At 40.3% G+C, this 25617-nt stretch overlaps 1 protein-coding gene across 4 annotated transcripts in view; it reads left to right on the forward strand.

Annotated features, from left to right (window-relative positions):
- The window catches only part of MTA1 (metastasis associated 1), a 77296-nt gene that overhangs the window by 30773 nt on the left and 20906 nt on the right, over positions 1-25617 (forward strand). For 3 of the 4 annotated variants that reach the window (XM_064664391.1, XM_064664389.1, XM_064664390.1), the window contains exons 6-15: positions 422-539; positions 2161-2263; positions 4272-4371; positions 5493-5681; positions 6835-6909; positions 13633-13691; positions 20449-20564; positions 21433-21584; positions 23217-23406; positions 23793-23882. In XM_064664391.1, the coding sequence (XP_064520461.1) occupies positions 422-539; positions 2161-2263; positions 4272-4371; positions 5493-5681; positions 6835-6909; positions 13633-13691; positions 20449-20564; positions 21433-21584; positions 23217-23406; positions 23793-23882 (1192 nt within the window). Of the gene's footprint in view, positions 1-421; positions 540-2160; positions 2264-4271; positions 4372-5492; positions 5682-6834; positions 6910-13632; positions 13692-20448; positions 20565-21432; positions 21585-23216; positions 23407-23792; positions 23883-25617 lie in introns of those variants that run through there. The other variant, XR_010432654.1, reaches the window with a different exon arrangement.

The raw sequence follows: 25617 nt of genomic DNA on the forward strand, positions 1-25617 counted from the left end.
TCTGAAGTTATGCTTCAGTTTGTACCAATATTTCTTTGCAGATAAGTCACTGGCATCTAGTACTGCTGTTTTGGGATATGGGAAAATGCAATTTTGTGTTCTGAAACAGCCGATAGGACTAAAAATTGCCTCCTGGCCCTTCTGAACTTTTCTTGTGCAAGAGGATCTTTGTTCACTTCAGTTTGAGAGGGAAGGGCTGCTGTTAAGGAGAGCTGTTACACTTCCAACGTAGAAGGAAATGGCAGTGTTTAAAGAGGGTTTTAAAGCTGGTGGTTCATTTATTGTTTGTTCACCCAATTTTAAAATCTGTATATAGGTAATAAAACCAAACTTAAAACGTAAAAGCTGGGTAATACGTACGTAAAGCTGAAAATAAAAGCTAATAACACTGTTTACCTTTTTGCTCTTGTTTTATTTTTAGGATTTCTTCTTTTATTCACTAGTATATGATCCTCAACAAAAGACTCTGCTCGCTGATAAAGGAGAGATTCGAGTTGGAAACCGATACCAGGCAGATATAACAGACTTACTAAAAGAGGGTAATTTCTGTAATTTATTTAAATTGTCAAGAGTCCACATTGAATGTGGCCACTTCTATGTGTGCAGCCTGCCAAGGTGTGGGAGGTGGAGGTTCCCACTGCCAGGCCATGTGTACAAGGATGGTTGGGTTTGTTGAGGCTGTTGCCCACTGAAGGCAATTAGTTCTGTTTCAAACTGGTCTTTAAATGGGCACTTGTCCAAATCACAAATGTTGCTGAAATAAATTGAATTAATGGGCTCTCTCGGAGTTTGCACTCTTTTTATTAGGAGATTTCAGAATTTCCATGGGAAGCACAAATTTCCATCGTGTCTGTAAAAGCCTTTTGTGTTTTTAATCAAGACTCACTTCCCTATGAGAGCCCCTCCCAAATTACTGCCAGTTAAATGCTGTCTGCCCTCATCAATCTGCCCATTATTGCCGGGTGCCTTTTCCCTGGAGCCCTCTCCCATTCCCAGTGTTGGCTGCCAGCCTAGACTTCTCACCTGCAGAACAGGCAGAGGGAAGAATTTGCTGTGTGGAGTGTGTGGTGAGACCTCAACCTGCCCCCACTGTGTCATGGACACAAGGACACAAGGACCCTGGCCCAAGGAAAGGGAGTAGCAGCAGTAAGCAATACTAGTTACCAAACAGTAACTAACTTTAGATTTATTTGTCTCTGCACAGACAAATCCAAAAGATCACCACCCTACAGATCCCGAAGTGGGTGGAGAAACTGAGAGGGATGGGGAGTGTTGGCACCTGACTGTTCTTTCCTGAGCCCTGTGCAATGCATGGGGAAAGGTCTGTCAGTACCCTTCTCCTAAGAGACCAAGGGTTGTGACCCATGTTGGAAAGGCCCTATCCAGACTGAATAGGCCAAGATGTGAAAGCAGTGAGATGCCTCTGCTGTCTTTAGGAGCTTTGCTGATATTGTTAGTCTCATGCTAGAACAGGCAAACAAATGGGTCAGGACTCTTGTTTAGTTTGTCTATGAAACTGGTATTTATTCAACAGCTGGGCAAGCATCCTAAGTGAGGGTGAACTAATTTGAAAGGAATCCTCTTCCCTCAGCGGGCCAACATGGGCTTCAGAGAGGATAATCTCCAGATGTTCTAAAGAGAACAGAAAGAAGAGGAAAAAAGTTTCTCCTGTGTTTTTCCAGGGTGTTTTGGTTTGTATAGAATTGGGAAAATAAAAACAAGAGTGTCTGATGCCATGACTTACCCCTTAGAAAGCAGCTGACGTGAGTTGAACCAGTTACTTTTTGCCTGCTCAGAGCAGCTGGGAGTGTGTCTGTTTTCCTGAAATTGCTGCAAGATAAAGGAGGAAGAGAGGAGCTGAGGAAAGAAACTGGAAAGAAACTGTCTAGTTTGGAGAAGGATGTACTGTTTGCCATGACATGTCCTTTGAAACCAGTTATTGAAAATCTGATTGCCTGATTCAGACGAGCTGTTTTGCTGTGTCTGTCAAGATGAAACTGTCACGTACAAATAAGTGAATAAAATTTTCTCAGTGGCCTGTCAGACAGAGTAACTGAGATGGGCTAAGAGTGACATTATCGTGAGATAAAAAAATAATCTAGAAAGTACTCTTATTTTGAAAGAACCATGCTAAGCATTTCTGATTTGTTTTTCAACCAGGTGAGGATGATGGAAGAGATCAGTCAAAACTTGAAACAAAAGTTTGGGAAGCCTTTAACCCACTAGTAGACAAGCAGATAGACCAGTTCCTGGTGGTAGCACGGTAAGAAGCTTTTACCTCTCTTTTGGAGAAGTAAATGTCAATAACTCTTCCAGGCACTTTAAGTTCTTTATTAGTATGAATGTGAGTTTTGGTTGCTTGATTCACTTGCTCCATTTTGAAAGATGGACATTTTACATGCCTTCCTGGGAATTGCATGGCTTTAGGAACAGCTTCTCAGATTTACAACTTAAACAGTTTCATTAAGGAAGAGCAAATGGCATGTAAAACCGATCCTGAAATTGGTGAGGTTTTTCAAATGCTTTGGCCAGCATACAGCAGACTTAGTGAGCTAAATTCTTGGCAGTTGCTTGCTCGGTCCATTTTCTGCCTTTTTCAAATCCAATGACATTTTGACATCCATTAACAGTTTGCTAAGAATTCTAGTAAATGCTTTTGATGGAGCAAGGATGCTTTCTAAGGCCTAGATTCAAAAAGGTAGGCACAATAAAGTAGAACCCTGCTAATCTGTACTGATGATGTTCTTATTTAAGCCGAAAGCAATCTTTCTTCATCAACTTTTCGTTTTTAAAAGGTTCTTGAACTAATTCATTGTTATGCATTTATATAAACAGAAGACTATATTAAATTTGTGACTGAATAATTTGGGGAAAAAAATAAAAAGGTAACACACTTCACATTCTGTGTGGTTTAGGTGCCTGCTGCAACCAAGGGCTTTAGCCCTGGAAAACAGAGTTAAGCCTTTTTGGATGAACCCTGGATCTGTCAGCCTTCTGGTTCTTTCTTTTTCCCCCCTCTTTTGTTTTCGTGTGGGTTGGTTTGGAGTGACTGTAGAGCTCCTTTGTGGTGGGGTTTTCCACCTTGTGTAGGCTTCTGGTGGCAAAGCTGGTTTTAGTGGTTCTTTCTGTCTGTTCAGTGCTGCCCGCTGGGTTTGCCGGTACAGCTGCTCTAATGAGAAGCACTGAAAAAATTCCTTCTGTCCAGAATCAGCAAAGCATTCCAGTTTATAATTAGTTCACACACACACACACAAATATCAGTTCAGCTAAAGCTGGGGATGGGGGAGTTGGGAAGTAGGGATGATGGGGATAGTGACTGGGAGGCCGAGGAGAGGGTGAAGTGTGAATCGCCACAGACACTGGGATGGGGGAGGCTGCTTTGGATTTTGGCCAAAATTAGATGTTTGATGACAACTGGTGCTTAAACATTTACCTTTCCTATTCCTGCACTGCTTGGCACTAGCGTGTTCCTCTGTGTGGGCTCAGCTAGTTTTGGGAAGTGATCTGAGTGGAGGGGGAAAAACCTGACCCACCTTCTTTTTGTTGTTGTAGTTGCTCAGAGGAGTTCAGCTCCAGTTCCCTTGTGCAGGAGGACAAGTGTTTCACCCATGTGATGTAGCAAGCAGGCAGGGGAGTAAGAATGTCAAGAATCGATGTTTATGTTAAAGGTTCCTTCAACTAATTTCTTTAGGAATAAGATGAAGAGCATGGGGATTGTAGCCTCAGATGCAGAAATGACTGGTATTGTGAAGTATTTGAGAATTGCTGTGTTCTTATGCAGGCTTTATAATAAATATTATATCATATTAAGTTGTAAAATAAATATTGTTTTTAATGTCACTGAAACCTTTAGAAAAATGTTTGCATTACTGCATTTTCCCTGTATGGTCTTGGCATCTGTCTCTATACCTTCAGACAATGCAGCACTGCTCTTGTGATTGTGGAAGAGACTATTGCCATTCATAAAGCTTGCTTGTGCTCAGTTCCTTTTATAGCTTAAATCTGTTGAGAGGTAAGGGATAAGAGAGCAGGTCAGAACTCCCTGTTGGTCATCCTTCAGTCTTTCTCTGTTTCCTCTCCTATGCCTAAGCCTCTGTGGTCATATGAATTAAGTAAAGTGTTGATAATAACAAACCACATCGAAGAGAACGGTCTCTGGCTCAGAATGAGCAACAAATCACATCTTCTTGTAACTGAGAAAGTGTTGGCTGGGTGTTTATATTTGTGCTGGGTTTGCATGCAAAGTTAGTGCTGTGTTTAATTTCTTTCAGGTCTGTTGGTACGTTTGCCCGAGCGCTGGATTGCAGTAGTTCTGTCAGACAGCCAAGTTTGCACATGAGTGCTGCAGCAGCCTCCAGGGACATCACACTGGTGAGATTTTTTTTTAAGAGGACCTTAAGTTTGTGAGAGATGCAAAATATTCACCTCAGCAACAACAGTTGGCAAAGAGAGAGGGGCAGATGGATTGTAATTGTGGCCTGCTGTGAAGCAGACCTTGTCTTTGTAAAGGAATCCTTTAGTTACAGATGAAGTAACTTTTTCTGGCCTTGGGCCTCCTATGATCCGTCATGGATAGTTCTGTGAGGGTTTTTTATTGTTGTTTTTTAGTTTTATTAAAATATTCTGATGACATGCTTTGCAGCCCGTCTCTTGCATGGGCTTGGTAGCTGCCTTGAGAAGAATGCAAATGATTGTCTGCTTGTCTATAATGTTAAAGTGACAGAGTGCCACTCCTCATCATTTCCCCAACACCAGACTGTCACTGGCATCCTTGGGCAAGATTGTCTAGGGGAAAAGCTTGTGGTCAGATAAGAAATGCCAGTGGATCCAGTTGTTCTCTTTGATGAGCTCCATTTTAGAATACTTGAGGAGCGGTATTGTTGTTAACATTTTATAATCATAAATGTTGCTGAGTAGATCGAGGAAAGAGAAAACTTGAACTTCTATGCGTTTACTCATATCAATTCCTCCCTCGCAGCTTGTTCTCAGCCCTTGTAAATCACAAGTTGCTCAGCTTTCTGAGGAGTAATTGCTCCTGAGAGTCATTCTTTTTTCCTACTCAGCTGTGATGTGCAACTTAAATCTTTTTTGGGGCTTCTGGCCTTTGGGGGGAACAGTATGTGCATGTTGCTACTCTTTATTTTTCATATAGGCTATTTTTGTGGTAGTTAACAGGGCTGCTCAGTCTTTGGGGGAGTGGGTCTATCCCTAACTAACAGTATTGCTGCAGTAGTGGTGCTGAGTAGGAATTATTGATACACAAGGGCTTGTATTCCACACCCCCCACTATTGCTAGTGAATGTTAGACTTGTACGCTGACAATTGCAGTGAGTCTGAGGTTGGAACAGTTTTTACTGACTTTGTTTGGGGTATAGAATACTGCACTCCCAAATCTTGGTGCAGCATTTGTCATTGCTGTTTCACTGCTAAGCATTTCCCCCCCCCCCAGATGCTTGTCCTCACATTTCTCTTTCTCCTTTGCAACCATGTAGTTCCATGCTATGGACACTTTGCACAAAAATGTCTACGACATTTCCAAGGCGATCTCTGCGCTTGTGCCACAAGGTGGGCCGGTCCTGTGCAGAGATGAGATGGAGGAGTGGTCTGCTTCAGAGGCAAACCTCTTCGAGGAAGCACTAGAAAAATATGGAAAAGATTTCACTGACATTCAGCAAGATTTTGTAAGTATATAAAGGAAGGGCCCCCGTGGTGACCGTTTCTGATCAGTGACAGAGCTGGTTTGCAGCTTGTCTAAACTGTGCTGTTTTTCCTCGTGTTGAAGAAGAGGGCTTTGAACTAGAGCATGTGTCTTGCTGTAAAGTGGGGAAAGGCAGACCTCATACTGATGACAGCCTGTTGTACAGTCAGAATTTCAAATCACAGATGATTGCTTTTCCTTTAGAGATGTTAATTTAGAATCATCTGCTCCACTACAGCTGAGGGAGGATTTAGGAAAGTGTTGTGACAGCCGAGCTGCTCTAGATTAATTTGTGTTTGAAGGAGAGTAAGTACTGGGCCTTCTGAAATATGAAAATGTAGTCACTCTTACAATGTGATTTCAGAAAGGGCCTTTGAAAGTGTTCAAATGGAATCCTGGACATCCCAGGGAAGTGTCCTGTATTTTGGCCAGAGCTCCGTGCTAGGTGCTCAGCCCGTGGATTGAATGGAGCACTGTAAGGAGAGCCAAGTTTCTCTGTGTCACTGATTGAGTCCTCTGGAACAAAATAAGTAGTTTCACTGTTGCTTGTCCAATGCTCTAATCTTTTAGACAGAGGGACTTGAAAACAGCACAACACTCTGTGGTCCTGCTGAAATCCTCGTGCTTCTCACGCAGAGAATAGAGCTGGCAGAGCACGATTCTGTTAGTAGTTTGTTTTGGTTTTGTGTTTTGGTGGGTTTTTGTTTGTTTTTTTTTTTTAATAGGCCAGCTCCATTGAAGCCAAGTAAATTGGAACTGGGATAATGTAGTTGTGGCTCTTGCTTGAGTCTCTCCTCCTCAGAGAGAGTCTGAGCCTGTGGGCTCCCTTCCACATTGTGCCTCTCTTGAATGGTTTACTGTGGAGCAAATGCACCATGAAGTTCTACCTGTAACCTGCTCCACTTCTACTCTGAAAACTATGTTTCTGAAAGGGCATTTAATTTAACCTGTGTCCCATGTGCATCTAATGTCCTTGGGAGATTCAGACACTGACTTGTCTTCTATTTTTTTTTCCTTGAGGAGGGTTAGTAGTTGCAAGATTCTGCTACAAACTGTCAGTGAGAGGAATCCTGTGAATTTGTGAGTCTGTGTGCCAGCTCTCTTCTATGACTGCTGCTTTTCCTTTGTGTCCCTAGCTCCCATGGAAGTCCTTAACAAGCATAATAGAATATTACTATATGTGGAAAACTACAGACAGATACGTTCAACAGGTAAGAGAGTCAGAATCACCTCTTCCATTCTAACCAAAGTTGCTTTTCTTGCCTGTGAAACTGAGCCTTGTTGCTTTATTCTCCCTCTTGGGGTTCAGCCTTTCCATTAGGTGGGTTCTGTTATGATCAGAATTATCTCCTGTCACTAAACTCATCAGCTGCTCTGTAGATACAAACAGGTAGCAGTGGCAGGAGCACATTGTTTTCATGTTTGCTGCTACCCTGTTTGTTTGGAGCTTTCCAGTGTCTGCTTTGGAATTCAGCAGAGGAAGGCAGTGCATTTACTTTCTGCCTGTAGAGTTCAAGGTCAGCATTAACTTCACTGACTTTTTTTGGGGGGGTCAGCTGCTGTACAAGAGGCACCCACGCTGATTCTCCGCTGCTCCTGCCAATGACTTTGGTGGCAGATGCATGAGACTCCCCCATGTAAGCTCTGCAAGTGAAGTGTTTGTCTGGGAAGTGTTGATGGCTCAAATTCCCTGACACGTTATACTTGAGAATCAACTTTGACTGGTGTTTACAATCATTTTTATCTCTACGTGTTTAAATATGAAGGCTGGTTGGTTCCTGAAATAAAGCAAGCACAATTGAAGCAACATGCAAAATGTTGCAGAGTGTCAGTTGCTGAAAAACTACTTACAATATTTAATAGGAAAATCAAGTAAAAGAAGGGAGAAATTTAAAATGCTGAGGCATCTATTTGAAGTATCAGAAAAATTGGAGTTAATGAAAATACTTTGCCTTAACATGCTTCCTTGGAAATTCAGCCTGGGGTAAAGACTAGATGCCTGAGGCATTGACCAATGTTTACCATGTGCTAATATTTGGGCACCTTGATCTGTAATGTGATTTTTTTTTTTTTTAACCATTTTCTTTCTGGTCAGGACACTGTTTAAATTGTAGAAGGGTCCTCAGGACAAACAAGAAACATAACTGATACAAAAAAAAAAGACTTTACTTTTAATAAAATTATTAATGGCATCCTCATTCCAATATTTTTATTCTTTGATTGAAACTTTTTTTTCTGGCAAGGAAGGTAGGAAAGTGGGATGGTGATGGAAGCTGGTGGGGAAAAATGGTTCTGGAGAAATGAAGGCATGGTCTTTCCTTCCCCATTGCTTTTTCCACTTCCATAAAGTTTGTCATTACATAAGGAAAACTGCAGAAGGGATAACTGTGCAAAATACTTTATTTGTTCTTGCAGCAGTTAAAAAACACAACAAACTTACATTTTCTTGTACTGTTTTGCTCTATTCCTGTGCACTGGGTTTTCTATCATGGTTATATGGCACCTTACATGTACTGCCCAGGAGTCTACCAGGGAGTGGGATTTGGGGAAAACTTCCAATTAGAGACTCTGCACTTAGGAGACAGTATGAGTGAGTGTAAGCTGAACTGGTTGAAATTGCAGTGCAGAGATACAACATCAATTAAATCTGAACTGAGCTGAAGACCTCATCTCAAATTCCTGGCTTGTACGAGCAAATAATACCATGAAACATTTATAAAAAAAACTTGAAAGGGCTATCAATATGTAACCACAAAGAAAGCATAGGAAATTGTAGTTGAAATAATGGTGTATTACATTTATATTCTACTTGATGAGTGCAAAGTCTTTGGCAAAGCACATCTGTTGCCACTTATTCCATCTGTTTCTTCATCATGTTTGATCTATGCAGAATCTTTCCTTGGTCTATTACCACAAAATGGTTTGGGGGCTAATAGCATTTGTGTACATAAGATATTGAAAATATGCAAAGTAAGGATATGAAAAGTGTGTATCCCAAGTTACACTTCCACTTCCCTCTTTCCAAGAAGATGATTAAATTATATTTCAAGTCTGTATGTTATTGTCTTTAATAAAAGTATTGATAACTTGCTTATTCTCGTAGAATCTTTGAATGAAGACTAAAAGTCCATTTAAACTGTCTGGTTCTGTGAGTTACAAAACATAGGAATAAAGATTTTTCTCACCAACCAATTGCCTGCTTGGATGAAAAAGCAACAGTTACTTGGGAGCTGTTTACATCCTTCTGTGTTTCCCTTGACAGTTTCTTGGCATGAGAAAGCTCTGCTATAATCCTGAAGTAGAATCTATCTGTTTCTTGCCCCTGAGGAAGGGACATTTTGAGTTGCCTTCAACAGAAGGCCCGTTCTGAGAACTAAACAATAAAGTGTACTCATGCTTGGTGTACCTAAGATGGAAAGGCTTAATGCAGCACTTCCTTGTCTTGTGACTAGGACACTCACAATATTGAGATACGTGCAAATTGACTTCTTTTGGAGTGTGCACTTGGATCTCTCATCCAGTAATTTTTATTTTACCCCATGCTTTTGAAGATTACCAGCATAATCAGGAGTTCAGTCATTTCAAGGGAAGGACTGACCCTCCAAGAACAGAAGGAGTAATTCTACTGCAATGTCAACACAGAATTTGTGGTTTCATGTAGGCTCCTGAACGCCTCTCCAAAGTGATCCCAAGAGCTGTCCTGTCAAAGACACCCTTTCAGAGTTTTTCTGAAGAAAATGAGTGTGGTGCATTCCAAATTCAGTATCCCAGGTCCCCTTTGAATGCATTCTTTTCTTGGGACAGATTTCCTGTGTTAATTCACAAGATAATATATTTCTGACTCAGGAAGATTTGAAATGGCATTGACCAATTTATCTGCTGTTTGTTGGCTTCCTTCAGTGCTTTGAAAGCTCTCCGAGTTGATGTGATGTCTGGCTACATTTTCTTTCAACGTAGAGGTTGAGTTCTTACCTAGTGGTAAATTCCAGGGTGATTTTTTTCTTTTTTTTTTAGATATTTATAAATGCTTCTACTGTTTTGCATATCATGAGGGGAAGTCCTAAAAACTTTAAAAACGTTAAACTTTTCATAGGTTGAGAAGAACTCTGACATGGAGGTGGTAGATGACTTGGAATTAGTCATATGCTTTCTGAGAGTGAAAGGCTTTACTTCTTGCATTTTATTTGTGTCTGAGGAGCAGATAACTTCAAGAGGAAGGTCAAATACTATGAGTTTCCACTGTTCTATTTCTTATGTGGAAGCGCCATTAGAAAAGTGTAGGAGGAGTAGACAGAGAATATCGGTTTTAAGGTATGTATAGTATTGGGAAGATACTGGAGAAAGTGTAAGTGCCCTTATGTTTGACTCAGTGAGGTAGGGAGCTCTGGGACAGTCTTAATGCAGATAGAAAACATCTTTATTAAGGAAACAAGCCTGCTTTGTACCTAGCTCAGGGCTGTGAGTGATGTCTTAATGTACCAGCCTTCATAAAGTCCTGTGTGTAGCAATGTAGAAATAACATCAATGAAATGTTTTTCCACATACGTAGGATATTTTATCCCCAAACAACTGCTGTTAAAACTGCAGTATTGTGGAACTCTGTCACTTGCTTGCCAAAACTGCCAGAAACTGTAGGTACCACCCCTCAGTTCTGAGATGTGTTGGTGGAGCACAAGCAGCTGGAAACATTTCTCCCAAGTGCATCACAGACTTAACTCCCTTTTCTGTCTCATCTCCCCATCTGCCCTTGTATATACTATATTTTTATATTCAGAGGTTTGAAAAAGAATAAGCAGTGTGAAAGTTCTCCTCTAAATCCAGAAAATGCGATTTATTTTCCCTATCATAAAATAATAAAGGTTTAATATTTGAGAATGTTTGAGACATCTCTGTGCTGTCTACCACCCCAACTCTTGCATTGTGAATGTTGAAGTATCCCCAACGTTCCTGGTTTTCTTCTGTTATTTCCTCTTTATAAATGGTTCACTCTTTAGAAAAGGACCACAAACATTTGCTCTTATACATCATGTGTTATAAAACTCTTTCAAGCCCAGTGGATAGAGTGAAAGATATCAAATCTAGGGAGAGGATATATAAAGGACAGATGTTTGCACCAACTTGAATGTACAGTGCTTAGTACTTTAATCCCTTGGTCCCCAGAGGATAGACAAGTTGGTAATATCTTCCTTTTATAGATGGGGAAAATATGATGAGGTAAATAAGTATATCCTCTTAAGATGTGTGTGTATATAAATAACTGAAAGAGAAAAGATTTATTTTAGGCCAAACTACTAGAAAAAGTTACAAATGTTTAGGGTTTTTCCTGTGGGTGAGGACATTCATAACTACATCAGACAGCATTAAGAATTTATAGTGTAAATATGCTTCAGGCACAGATCAATTAATAACTGGCAAAGGACCTAGCAAAGCACTCTCTCAGGGAAGGGATTATTCTGAAATTGTGCATGACTGCATCTCAGGCCCCCTTTTGTACCTTCTGGAATTGGCCACTGTCAGGAAATAGGAAACTCATCATATCTGGTCTATCGATTGCCCACAGCTGCAGGTACTTAGTGCAAAACCTCTTCTTATCCAGGACATTGTGGTACCTTCTGGAAACCTTCAATTTTCCTTGTATACTATTTGTAGTAAGGGTGTATGCTTCATGTTGTACACTGTGCTGATCCCCAGGCAGCTGCAGGAGAGGAGGGTATTGGGAGGTCCAGTGATCTATGGCAGTTGTTAGCTCAGAGCTCATGCCTGGGTCATCAGTAACAAAGGAAATCTGTGGTATGAGGTTAACATTCATCACCTGTTTACTACGAGAATGCTGCTTAATACTCTGAATTAACCATGTCCCCAAGGCAAATGACTTTACATTGTGGACAGTAGAATATTTCAGCTGCTGATAATGCTGCGTGCTTGGGTGAAGCTCTTGCATTCATGTATTTCCAACACTGTCTTAACATAATGGGAGATGTCAAGAAAACTGCAGCTTTTCCCTCTCACAGTCTAGAAATTTAAAAAACCAGCAGTTCTCCGCTAGTGTAAGTTTTCTGAATTTCTTGCTTAGGTCTCAAGGAAATTGGTTTCTTGTACTGTTCACCAAGCAGTATTTTAAGCTGTTAATCAGTATCTGATGTTGGGTTTCCATGTATTTCCTGGGGAGACTATGAGCTCTGTGGCTGTTCATCTCCTAATGTAACTGCCCACAGCAGTCTGTGCCTGGAGCATCAAGTCCTCCTTTTGAGTTGAGGCTGTGGGTGGAACAACCCCCAGTTCCTGAGCAGAAAGGCACCTGAGTATATGTTTTGTTAAAGGATGGGGGTTTTTGTGTAGTGCCTCCTGTACCTCTGGAAGGTAGAGGAGGATTTCTGATGCTGTTTGGAGAACCATTATCACAGCAGTTTTTGAGGCCTCTCGTTGGGTGCTTTTGTTTCTTACATAAAAATGCTCAGGTAGGGTAGCTTGAAAACATTCAACTTGAATTTGTAGTTTGTATTCAGAGGGAGAACTTTAGTTCCATTACTGATTGCCAGCAAAACATTTCTTGTTGGTTCCTCCAAGTCTGTAGGATTGATAAGGACTGTCTCCACAAAGTCTTCATTAGGGTTTTCTTGAGGCCGGTTTTCAGGCAGCAGTTCCTGTCCTAGGTGAGGTTTAACAGAAGCAATCTTGGAAACTGGCCTACACCAGCAGAAGGGAGTCAGCCAGAGAGAGAGTGCAGCTCTCTGAAGGTGTACTCATAGTCCCAGGAAAACTTTCAGAAGTTCTGTTTTCTCGGTCCTTGCTCTGTTGTCTGACAACTTAATTCTTTGATTTCTAAGATAAAACGACTATTATTTGCAGGAAAAGGGAAGAGGGGAATTCTTTAGGAGCCTGGAGAGCTTTGGTGAGGAGCTGTCAGACTATCAAATGGAAAAACTGTTGTTCAAAACTGTCCTGATCAAAGCTTTATGCTCACAGAAAACATTTACTTCATCATTTTTATGTGTGTCCAAGGTGTCCCTGTAAAAAGGATTTTTATGTTTGTCCATTTCCTCAGTGACACACTCTTCAATGTTATTACATTTTCTGGCACTTCCTGCTTCTATGAAGATACTGACTTCAGTTTTACAATTATTTTCCTAGACTGTGCCTTGGGGCTGCTGCTTAGCAAATGCTAAGCTAACCTGTTTGTCTGGAATATCACAGTGCTGCTTGTTTGCCTGGAAAACATTGTTGTGGCTTTATGCAGGCCACTGTTACCAGCTTTGAACAGAGGGTTGGACTAGAAACCTTCAGAGGCTCCCCCTAAATTTATTTTGCAGATGTAATAAAGAGCAAGCTTGAACCTCAGTGTCTCTCTTACTTTTTAAATGGTGAAGGTTTGAGTTATAAAAGGAGCTCCTGGCCTTCTTAATGCTTAAATAAAATCTTCTGTGTCAGTTAGGCCTCAGAAGTTCAGGGGTATCAACACAAAAGTCTTCCTTGAAACTCTTTGAATTGCTGCACCTGTTCAGGAACTGTGATGGAGAGGGTGCATTGCTATATCTGTTATTGTCCAGTTACTGAATGTTATCATGGAGAATCAACACACTGATGTGTCAGATCTTCCTCTGCAGGGGAAATAAAAAGTTAAAAAAAACGGTTGTGGGGGGAACAATTTGTGTTGAAGTGAATGCGAATGAAAAGTTTGTCCTTATTAATAGTAGCTTGGCATCTCTGACTTTTTTGAAAAGCTGTGTACATAGTTATTTGATGCCCACGATTATCTTGGGTGGATATTTTCTTGTTGGAAAAAGGTTTAGTGGTAGCTGCTCAGTAAAAGGTAAATGTCATAAGAACTGCTAAAATTTTTATAAGTGTATTACTTGACTCTCGGGTAAAATAGCTTTTATTTTATTTTTTTTTAATTCTAACTGTTTTCTTTTTTCTTTTCTTTCTATGTAAAGAAACGATTGAAAGCAGCAGAAGCAGAAAGCAAGCTAAAACAAGTGTATATACCCAACTAGTAAGTATCTTTCTGTATTGTTTTGTTTCCTATCATTGTAGAGGGACTGGTGTAGCAGTTTCCATGGCCTACCAGTATTGTATATTTGCTTTATTTGCATAATGAGGGACATAGTTGAACAAACATGTCAGAGAACTATTAAATTAGGATACCACCATAACCAACCTTCAGCTGATGCTTGAATTCCTTTTTATTTTTGCTGAGTTAATGCTGACCACTCTGATACTGATAAACTAGGTGCCCTGTGGAAGAAAACACAATAGCCTTGGTATTTCAGAGCTGGCTGGAACAAAGCAGCTCCTCCCTCTGTGCTTGCACTGCTGCTTATGAGTGTTGAGGCTGGTTCCACATGCTGACCTTCCACTGTGGGACACAGGGTATGTCCTCCATGGGCAGCAGAGGACTTTCCCTGTGGGGCTTTCCTGCTTAGGATGTTGTGCTGTCATGTTGCTCACTTCCTTCATCCTGTGTAACATTCCCATCTTGAAGTGACCGTTACTTAACTTCTAATTTTTTATTTTTATATGGGCTAGGAGCTGGGGGCTTGCTGGCAAGGTCATGGTCACAGTCACAAACAAAAGGGTAGCTAATTAACTGCTCATAACTTCTGTTTTTCTTAATTCTTGTCAGCAGTGGATCACCAATGCATGGTTGTTCTCTAATGCAATTTTTTTTATATACAAATTTCTCTCTCTGTAAAAAATAATATATTAAAATATATACTATACAGAGTATATATTGTATATAATGACATATTATTATTAATATATAAAGCAGGTATATGCATTTTAAAACAAAAATCCTAATAAAATGTTTTCTATTGCATTTCCTCTGCATAGCCAATCAACAGTTGCTATAATGCAGAACTTCCAGTCTGCTCTGCCCTTTCTCTTTTCAACTTTCACTCCCAGCTATGTTCCCCTGTGTATTATCCCCAATAACTCCTTTACTCTTTTATGCCATCTCCTTTTAAATATTTATGAACTTCTACCATCTGTTCTGCTACTTTAGACAAAACTAATTTTTATATATTTAACTTGCAAGACAGTCCCTTTTTTCTTCTGAAAATAGAGGGTTTCTTTTTTGCTTTGAAATATGTCAATATCTCTCAGGTGAATTTTCTAAAAATGAGGTGTAATATTCAGAGTGAAGCCAAATAGATTTCTTGTCATGCAGTTTCTCAACAGTATTGCTTTCTGTGGATGCTCTTACTCTGCAGAGGGACACTGGACCTCGAATTAAACATGAATTCACAATGTGATAAGCTCGTAAAGCAAAAGGCAATGTAATTTAGACTGCAGATGCAAAAGGATATTGCAGACAAGAGAGCCTGGTAGTCCTGCTGCTGCTCTTGGGTTATAACGTATGTAGGTAGGGCTTTGTGTTTGAAAGGTTGTGGTGCTCATTCAATAATGGCTGTCTGGAGTGGTGTCTTATCCCTCAGCACTGTACCTCAGCAAGGTAATTGTTGTTCCTATCTAGAGAATACAATAAAATCAGCAACTTACCTCCCTGCTTCAGGAAAAGATTTCTGTCTCTACCCATGTCTCTGGCTCTTTTTGTCTCTGGCTCTGATTTCCAGTCATGGTTGATTCTGTGAGTGTTATACCTTAACTTACATATTGTTTAATTGATGAAATGGGAATCAGATTTTCCTCCTCCTTCAATCTCCTTTCACGCCTATCAGGAAAAGTAGCAGTTGTGTATGTGATTTATTAAATGCTGCATGAATGTTTCTGCTGCTTTTTTGCTGTTAATACCTCTAAATGTGGCAACAATTAAGTATTTCTAAGCTTTTGGACTATTTCTACTCAAGTTCCAGTACGAGGTCTGGCACATAGGTAGTGCATGCATACCTAGAAGAAGATTATTTTCTTGGCTTGTAGTAGCAATACACGGTGTAGGGATCTAAATATCAATGTTATTGATTTGTCCTTATCGTGTTACTGAGCCCATTCCTGTTTCAAGGCTTGAACCATAATGATTCACTTGTCACCCCGAAAATAAATTACTTGATGTAGGCTGTCACAAGACCTATGCAGAAGCAAATCAGCTGATTGACTGAAACCTATTCCAGCAGTAGCTGGTGTAGAATTGTTGGCAGGGAGAGACCCCAAAGGATATCAGATTTAAACTGTTTTATCTTTTTTTTCATCTCTGGCTGTCTTCCATTGATAGGACTCTTGTTGCAATGTTAATAAGAAAATGTAGGAGAGAGGAGGAAAATAATAAGAAAGAGAATAGAAGCTGCCTTCAAGGGTCACATACATGTTACACAATGAAAAACAACAGCTCTGTGTGAAGCATTAGAGTTGGTATTTTTTAACTTGAGGCTGTGCCCCAAATTTATTAATGCAGGTAACTGAAGCGTGGAGAGTCATACAGGTAATTGATGTGAGGTTATCAAGTCCTAAACCAACATCTTAGAAAAAACACTTCTGTCCTAGATTGGACAAACATTTATGTGCCTCTTCCAAGAATAACCCTGGTTTTGGGACAGACATTTGTAGTTGACATGACTGAACCAAATGTCTGTGTATACGGCTTTGTGGTGCAGCCCTTTGGTTGAAAAGCACTAATGTGCTTTCCTGGTGAAAGGAAAAAGTATAAAACCAGTTAAGTTCTGCATTTAGGAATTACTGAAAAAAAATGGTTTAGTTGTTTTCTGTAGCACTGTCTCTGTCAGTGGGAGTGGTGTTGAAGCAGCAGCAGCAGCCTGAATGCACAAAGAGATTCCACCTTCTCACATGCCTCATTCTGCCACCCTCCAATGTGAATGCAGGGCTTGGAGACCTTTCTTCATGCAGGTGTAGTCTCAGTCTCTTTCTCCTTCTAGTGTGTACCCAAACATACCCTTCAGGCTGTTGTGGAAGTCATATTCTGGTTTTACTAATCTTACAGGCATCCTATGTACTTGCTTCTTTTTGATGACACTCTGGTTGTGTAGCTGGTGCTTTTTGGGATTAGGACGTCTGAAGTCATGGAGGCTGAGACATCCAATTTTGTGTGGCTTTTCTCTCTTTTGCTTTGATCTAAGTGATATCAGAAGGGCTAAGAACAGAAAGGGAAGAACGAACTGCTCCATACAATCTTTAGTCTCCAAAATGTATTGATGTAAAACATGAATTTTAGCTGTACATCTGTAGATGTAAATTAATACATTCTATTTACAGTATTTTATCTGAGAATCTCAAAGCGCTTTGACAAGCTGCAAACGCTGCCTCGCAAAGACATGTGAAGCAGGGAAATACTGTTCTCCCTGCTGTGCCCCTTTTGTGAAGCCAATAGGGAAACTGGAGGAATAGTTCAGAGAAGATAATGCTTTGTTTCTTGGTTGTCCTCTGCTGGAGGGGCAAGACTTTTTTTTTCCTCCCTGTTTCATTGTGCAGAGGTCTATTGCAGCATGGAAAACTTAAAAGGTGTAACACCTCTCTTTCTTCTGAGCTGTGCTAGTTAAAATGGCCATCTTCAACATTTTGTTGGAGAAAGCTCCTCTTCAAAAAGCATTGTTTATAGGGGTCATTAGACCTGTTCTTAGAAGTGGGTATTTCCGGGAGCCTGGAGAGTTGTGAGAAGAGCTCACCTCTCTGTTGCCTGGATAAGGAATCCAGACAATTGCATTTACCTGGAGGTAAATGGCATAAATGTGCCTCACAAAGGATTTTGAATTGTTTTTATTACTGAGGCTTTATTTCTTAATTGTTCTGGTGCATTTAGCACAGATGATTCCTTTAATAACCGGAAACATTCACTAGGTGGTATTAAGTTTATAATTATTTCTAACAACAAAAATTTTATCACCGTGCTGTGGGTCAAATGCTAGCCAGTCATCTAGTGAAGTGATTTCAGTTTCCTGTGGGGTTCAGGATTATCCTCAGGTTGGGTTTTTTTGGGGCAGGGGCTTCAGTTCATGTTGACAGGTTTCCAGTGCCTTCTTTCTGCATGTGCTTTATTACCTTAATCTCTTCAGTTGAGACTGATCTTCTGCAGAATACAGCCCAGAAGTCTGCATTTCGTGGTCCCAGTTCTAGCATAACTCACTGCTCCTTCACAACTGAAACCTCTTTAAGAGTTCCATTCCTGATACAAGAACTAGAAGTGGTAGTTTGCCACACCATCAGTATTCTCACTACCTTATTTGCATCTTTCTCTTCAGCTTCATTAATTGCTTAATGATTCATCCTCTTACTCATTCGATTCTCTTGTTAATAGCTGTAGCAGGCTTTGGTTATATCAAGCAAGTTTAATTAACATATCGTCAACAATTACGAGCTTTTTGCTTCTCATATGATGAAAACATTATCTTCCTGAATTTTATTATTACTACCACTTTGAAACTTGACCTTAGCTTTGGAGCAGGACAGTTTCTGGTGCTTGCTGCATCTTCATTAATTGTAGTGTTTCAAAATCCTGAAGTCAACTATAGCATGTTAGTCCTGCTGATAAGGATGGGCATCCCTTCCACTTGTGTTTAAATACCAGCTTGATAATGGTCGTAGAGAGGACAGTGGAGTCAGGCCGTCACCCTCCTTTCTGATCTCAGTTCTTTGAATGTGCTTTGTTGGGATTTACTGATGGATTTCAGACTCTTTTACTGCCTTTTTGGAGGATAAATCCAAGGTTTAGAAGGGAAGCAACATGCCTGATGTTAAGCCATAAAGCTTTAATTTTCTTTACTTCAGTCTTCTGCTCTGTCAAGCAATGCCACTTGTAACAGTGTTCATCTGTGAGGGCTGTTTGTTTTGCAGTGTCTTTGGTAATGTTTGCACATGGAGTTTGCTAGTGAATCATTGGCAAAAGTTCTTTTGCTGCAGGTTACTATAGTGACATCCCAGAGCAAAGTAGTGTGTGAATGTACCCTCTTTCAACTGCCCCTTTGTTAAACGTGCCTGCAGATCTCCTGCCATCTGTGGTGTCAGAACTTCGTGCCATTCTGATAAGCACTCTGAAACACTTTAATCTTTGTAAGAGCTGGGTGAATTAATAAGCAAAGGGAGATGAAAACCTTATCAAGCTTGTTAATTAATCTGAATGCCTTTTTCTTCGCCTCCTGTGCTGCTTTTGGGTTGTGTCTGTGCTGCTCAATGTACTGCAGCAACAACTACTTACAGTGTTCCTGTGCCACTTGGCCTCCTGAGCTTTCTCTGCTGCAGAAAGGCCCTGAGCTTTACAGTGAGAACACTGTCAGAAGTTTTTCCTCGACTGGACAAACGCTCTTGTGCCTCCTTACACAACATGTGTGTGGTTCCTGTAGTTCATTCACAGCAGAACCTATTTTGTCTCTATAGAAATGGAGCTTTCCTGAGCTGTGTATCTCAGGACCTGATTTGACATTTTCTGTTAAGGAGGGTGACCTTCTGGCTTCCAGGGCAGTGTCAGCTTTCCAGCGGCATTTGGGTTTGTTCTGGAGCTGGGAGGGACGGTTGTCTTCAGAATTATAGCACTTGGAACTCCTTTGCTTTCAGGGGTCATTGCTGAGAATGTGAAACCTAATACTGATACCCCATTAAAAAGAAATTATTTTGGCTGTATTCCCACAATGCTGTTTTTGCAGCAGTAGCCAGGCTGAAGCGTAATAAGTATGTTGGGTCACTAAAATCACTGGCACTTCTGTGTCAGTGTGCAACTAATGTGTAAGAAAATGGGTTTTTAGAAAGCCATTTAAAGATATTTCTGCTTGAATAAACAGATTCCAAATCACAGAATTTATTACTTGGAAATAAAAGGAATATACCCACTCCCTGCAGTCTTCAGGTAAAAGAATATGAGGGAAGTGTAATCAGCAGTGCAGTTCGGGGTTGTGTTCAGCAGTTGGCTCCAAAGCCAGCCTACTCTTTGTTGCTTCTATAATGTGAAGTCCTAACAGCACCCAGGAGTCCTTGCATATTTGATAACTCCTTGTGTATTCTTGTCTGAAACTTTGTGTGTGACTTCTTCCATCTTCCTCCATTCCCCAGAAGTCCTGTCGGTGCAATATTGATACTCTGTCCTTCTCGTTCCCACCCATGCCAAGGATTTTTTTTGAATGTCTCATTTTCTCCCTCAGATACCTCTTCCTCTGCAGAGATTCTGTACCATTCCATATTACTCTCTGTGCCAAGGTTTTGTTTCCCCTTCCATTCTCAGCTCCTGCTAGTAGGATTTTTTCCCCCCTCTTTTCCTGAAATCAGCGTTTTAAAGAGAGTATAGGGATGAGGTGAGGTGATTCAGATGTTGTTATAATGTGTTGGATGTACTTGTGGGAATTGTGGCCACATGATGCAAACCTTTGCAGTAAGACAAATGGAAATATTTGTGACTGCAGTTTAGGGTTATATTCCCCTGAATAAAGCAGAGGTTGCTCTTTTCTTTGTCTACATTTCCTGCTCCAGTCCCCAGCCTTCTTTTTGGAGGTTTAAGTAAAATATCCCTCATGTTAAGAACCTGTAGGTGAGATCTTTTTTTCACCTAGATTTGGATGTCTGGGATAGTTAATAAGATACTTACCTGTCCTCACTGATTTATTGTTTTCTGAAAGGTTTTGAACTCTTCTAAATGGCATCCAATTATCATTATTTTCATTACTGATGTTATTTAAATATTATTGGAGAGAGTGTGTTCATGGAAGTCAGGTTGCTGGTAAGTACAGCTGGTTCTGGAAACCACGTGTCGAATGAAATTTAAATCTTCAAACATTTTGGGCCATACTTTCAAAAGCCAGGTAAGAAATCACATGCCTCAATTAATGCTTGTCCTTCTTTTTGCTTTCTGTTTTAAGTAACAAGCCAAACCCCAACCAGATCAATGTAAATAATGTCAAACCAGGAGTGGTAAATGGTACTGGAGTCCAGACACAGAACACAGGAGCAGGACGGGCCTGTGAGAGCTGTTACAGTAAGTGCAGTGCCAGCGTGGCAGCTGTGTGTGCAGAGTGAGTGCTGTGTCGTAAACCTTAAAGTAACAGCTGTGTTGTGGTGGGGGTGGCAGACAAGGCTTTGCAAGGGTGTGGGGGCAGAATTGAATATAGCAGCTTTTAGGCAAATCTCCTTTTGTTGGGTTTTTCGGGGTGCTGTTTTCATTTGTTTGGTTGGTTTTTTCCTTACTGGTGTTATATTTGTAAATAGAATTATAAAGTATGAAAGGGGGAGTTTGTAAATGTTCTACATAGTTGTGGGTAACTACTGAGTGAATACTTACATTACCAAGGTGTGAATTTGACAATTTTTTCATCATTTTTTAGTAGATTTCAAAATATGTGATACTCCTATATTTGGACTGGTGCCTGATATTAATATATAGAGTTCTAATGATTGTGTTTCTTTACGGGGAGCTGGAATGTAAGACTGTATGAGAAGTCAAGTCACAGATTCTGAACTTTCTTTAGCTGTAAAATTAATGTATGGGGAGTTCCTGAAGACAATCCTCCCCCTCTGCTATGCTCTGCAGATGTTGTTGTCTACCAGTCCTCCAAAACGAGAGCCTTCAGTTCCATTGGCAGGAAGTTTTCCCATCCTAATAGTTGTTTTTTTTCTGCTTATGTTTTAAAAGGGGGTTAGATTAATTAATGTAATTGATTCTGCTGAAATCACAAGTATATTTAGCAGTGGTGATGACAGTGAAGCCATTGTCAGTTTTTTAAAGTCTGTTTGAGCTTTGCTCTGTCTGTGTGTGGGTTTTCTTTTGTGATGATTCTAAAGAGAATAAGCTCTGAAAAGTGATCCTGTGTAAGGATATATATAATTTCCACCTTTGTTATCTCTAGCCACCCAGTCTTACCAGTGGTATTCTTGGGGTCCCCCTAACATGCAGTGTCGCCTCTGTGCATCCTGTTGGACCTACTGGAAGAAATACGGTGGCTTGAAAATGCCAACACGGTTAGATGGGGAGAGACCAGGACCAAACCGCAATAATTTGGTAGGTACCCACAAAGCAGGCTGCTGCTCTCACCTGGAAAGCTGGGTGTCATGGTATCTAACTAGCTGCTCACTGTTCTTAAATATTTAACAGCCCAAAGAATGCCTTCAGCCTCCATTGTTGTCCTTGGGTTTGGTATTTCGTGTCTTGCAGAAGTTGGCACGTTTGCTTCAGCTAGAAGTAATTTGTTGCCAAGTACTACCCTGAGGAAAAAAAAAAACAAACACAACATCATTTGTTTAGCAAACTAGCCATCAAATGCATGGGATGACTTAATGGAGATGGGGAAAAACTGAAATGCCAGCCAGTGTTTCTGGTATTTGGTTTCCATGATTTTTGCTGTAGGGGGAAGAGGACTTTTTTTTTTTTTTTTTAAATCCCAAAAAGGAATTAATTATTTCCTGAAAGCTGTTTGCTTTCCCAAGGCACATTCAAAATTAGATACCCCAAATAGCTAGTGGCTTTTTAGAGATCCCTTATCTTGTTTTTCTGTTTCAGCCTGGGTTTTTTTTTAATAATCCTCCTTTTTGGGTAGGTTTGAGTAAGCATTGTATGAGCTGCTTCTGTTTCATTTTTCCTCTGTTATTTGAAAATCGAAATTCTTGGATTTTTCTTTGAATTTGTATAAGTTCAATCTGGAAGCATCAGACATTGGGCTGATTGGAAAAAGTAACTGCATCACATGGATAGGAGGATAGTGCACACTGAACTTTGGGTTTAAGTTACTTTCCTTTCTCCTTTTCTTTGCTATCATTCCCTTTCCATTTCTTCAGTTTAACCTCTGTCCTTTCCAGGCTTCTCTTAATTGCTGAGATAACTGCCAGATTTTATCAGCCTTATGCTTCTTGTTTGTTAATTAAAAAATATGTAAATAGTCAGAGAGGGGAAAGCCTTGTTCTCCCCAAAGTGAAATTTCTTCCTGTTTTCCATCTGTGGGATAGGTTTGAGATAACAAGGTACTACTTGCATTATTTTTTTGGTTGATTTAGTTGCTTTTCATGAAGAATATACTGCTTAGGCTCTCTGTAGTTGCTAAGTGTCTTCCAGTAGTATTCTTTATTACGTGCAGCCAATATTTGACATCTGTGAGTGCATTTGTTGAGTTCAGAGTAAGAACTAAAAATAATTCTTGTCATTTTGAGCCAAAACCTTTCCTGCATGCAGTATGTTTGCTTTGGGAAGCGAGTTTGTGGTGTATATTTTCATCACACAGCCCTTCCTGATTTTCTTCTCCTTACAAAAGTTTTGTTATAAGGAGCTTGCATTGTGCATCCAGAGCAACCCTAAGCACCCAAAGTTGCAGAGTCTTTCTGTTGTCTCTATAAACACTACATCATGTGATAGCACCAGGTAACTTCTTTGGAACCCTGCCTTAAAACTTGGGACAGAAATAAATACTTCCCTGTGAAGTGAAAAGGTTTACCTTCATTTTATCCTTTGAGATATTTTCTATAAGATTTGGGAAATGGGGAATAGCTGGGCTGAAAGTATTTTTATCTGCGATACCATTTCTGTTTTCATGTCTGAGAGTCAGTAGTTGAAAGTCATTTTATATGCTATTCTTTCTCTTCTTTAAAACCATACTTTCTGATTATTTTTTTAGAAACAGTTTTTATTTTGCTTTCTCTTTAGAGTCCTCACGGTGTGCCAGTACGAAACAGTGGGAGTCCCAAGTTTGCTATGAAGACACGACAAGCTTTCTATCTCCACACAACAAAACTGACAAGAATTGCCAGACGTTTATGTCGAGATATTTTGCGCCCTTGGCATGCTGCAAGACATCCCTATCTGCCTATTAACAGTGCAGCAATCAAAGCAGAATGTGAGTGGTGCTGCAGCTGGGACCTCCTTGCAAAGGAGCTCTTTGAGGCTCCTTTCCTGTAAAGTTCAAGTTGCAGCTTGTTGAGGTGCTCTCTTGCGTGTAGCTAGTGGTTTCACAAAATCTAGCTGTATTTGCAAAGCCTTCTAACTGATTGTGGGCTAGGCAAATAACTTTGAAAATTCATATAGTTGTCTGTTTTAATTTATTCATGTTTGCTGTTACATCGAGTTGTTCTCCTGCATTTGTGTCATGTTGCCAAGACATGCTTGCCACCTGTAAAATTTCTTTTAATGGGAGAGCTTTTTCAGGACACTGGAGTTATTAATTTAGTTTTGCTCTGGTATCTAAATGTCTTTACCCTCTAATTATTTTTCTGTGTTTTACAGGCACAGCACGTTTACCTGAGGCATCAGAAAACCCATTGCTATTAAAGCAAGTGGTTCGAAAGCCTTTAGAAGCAGTACTCCGGTATTTAGGTATTAAAAAAAACAAACACCACCAAATGCAAAAGCCCCCAGCCATAGAAAACACCCTCCTGGCAATTCTGCTGACCATCTGGTTCTTCCATTTGGTTCTAAATTTAGATGCTCGTTCTGGACTAAAAAAAGCCCAACAAAAAAAATCCCCCAAACAAAACAAAACCGAACATGAAAACCTTCCCAGTAACTTGTCCTTTTTCCTTTTCCTGCTTAATCTGACAGACCTAGTGGCTCCACACTCCACTCCGGGCTCATCGACCTGTATCAGAAATTTTTTCATGAGAAGGGAGGGATGTGTTTGCTGTGGCTTCTGTTGTATGTGGGTACAAGCTACCAGCTGCTAAGAGAGGCACAAACGTAATATTTTGGGAATATTTGGTTGTCCACTTTTCCAATTTTTGGGCTGTCTGGAGGCAGTTCATACAGTTGGGTCCTCCAAGAAGCCTCTTGGATTTAGAACAGCACTGTGTCCCACAGCTTGTGACTCAGTTGCTGGCTGTTCTGTTCTGAAACTAGACAAGGGGACTATATGTCCATTCTTTACTTTCCCCTTGTTTTTTGGAATTTTTTTTTATTATTATTATTATTATTTTAATTACAATTTTGTAGAGGACTTGGGCCTCATCGGCTGATCTGTGGGAGAGTACTGAATATCTCCATCCAGGACTTGGGTGTAAGTTTTAGGTGCTGGAAGCATCTGGAGTGATGCTACGTGACATGGCAGTGCTGACTCCAGATGAATGCAGAATCGTTTTCCCTGGTGTTGCTGGTTGCTGCTGATACCCTGCAGACATTTCCCGGGTTGTTCCAGCAGCCAAACGCGAGTCTAACCGCAGAAAGCCGGCTTGGACGGGGGCTCTTTGAAGGCTCCCGGCCTAGCAAGGAAATTGATTGCCTTCTTATTTAGATAAGCAACACTGGAGCTGATTTTAGGTTTCTTTGAACATTTTTGTTTATGCAATATTGTAAGGCTGAGGGTGTATTAAATATTTACTGCTTCTCTGTTGAGTGTTGTACTTCTGCTGTAAACTAATGGGATACACAGATTGAGTGTATACTTGGATACTTGCAGTGCAGCAAAAGAAAGCCAGTAAAGGGAGAAGTTTGCTGCTGGATAAAATTGTTCTTTTAATAGTTGTACAGAATGTAGCAGTAGGTTTTGAGTTTTCATTGCACTGTGTCAGGGTCTCCATTGGATTATTGAGGTAATGATAGAAATGGAAGGAGGCTGATGCACTGGTAAGAAATGGAGGGATGCTTGTGGACTGGCAAGAATGTATTTTTGGAGATGTTGTGCTTAGTGGGCTTGAAGTTATACGTTACTCTGCTGTTGGGCCTGTAAGAGAAAAAACTCAGTTGAAGATCCCATTTACTGCTGCTGGTAACTTTCTCAAAATCTTTTCAGTTGAAGAGCGTGTGCTTCATCTCTGCCTTGGCCCAAAGCTTAAATTCAGACTCCATGGGTTCTTTATAGTGGGTCTTCGAATCCTCACTTGTTTGGCTAGTTAGGAAATTTTATTTTTTATAAACCTTGCAAAACTGGCAAAGTTGTAATTTCCCCAGGGTTAAGGAGTGTTTCATGACTGTCCAAAGTTGGCTTTTAATATACAGCACCCCCAAAATCACTCCATGTTGTCAGAGAACAGTATTATGGAAATAGATACAAAGTGCTTTTGTTATCAAATCTTATTTTAGGATAATATAATGACATTGATTTTAACATCTTCAGTAG

This window comes from Pseudopipra pipra, chromosome 9, assembly GCF_036250125.1.
Source record: "Pseudopipra pipra isolate bDixPip1 chromosome 9, bDixPip1.hap1, whole genome shotgun sequence".
Classification (NCBI taxonomy): domain Eukaryota; kingdom Metazoa; phylum Chordata; class Aves; order Passeriformes; family Pipridae; genus Pseudopipra; species Pseudopipra pipra.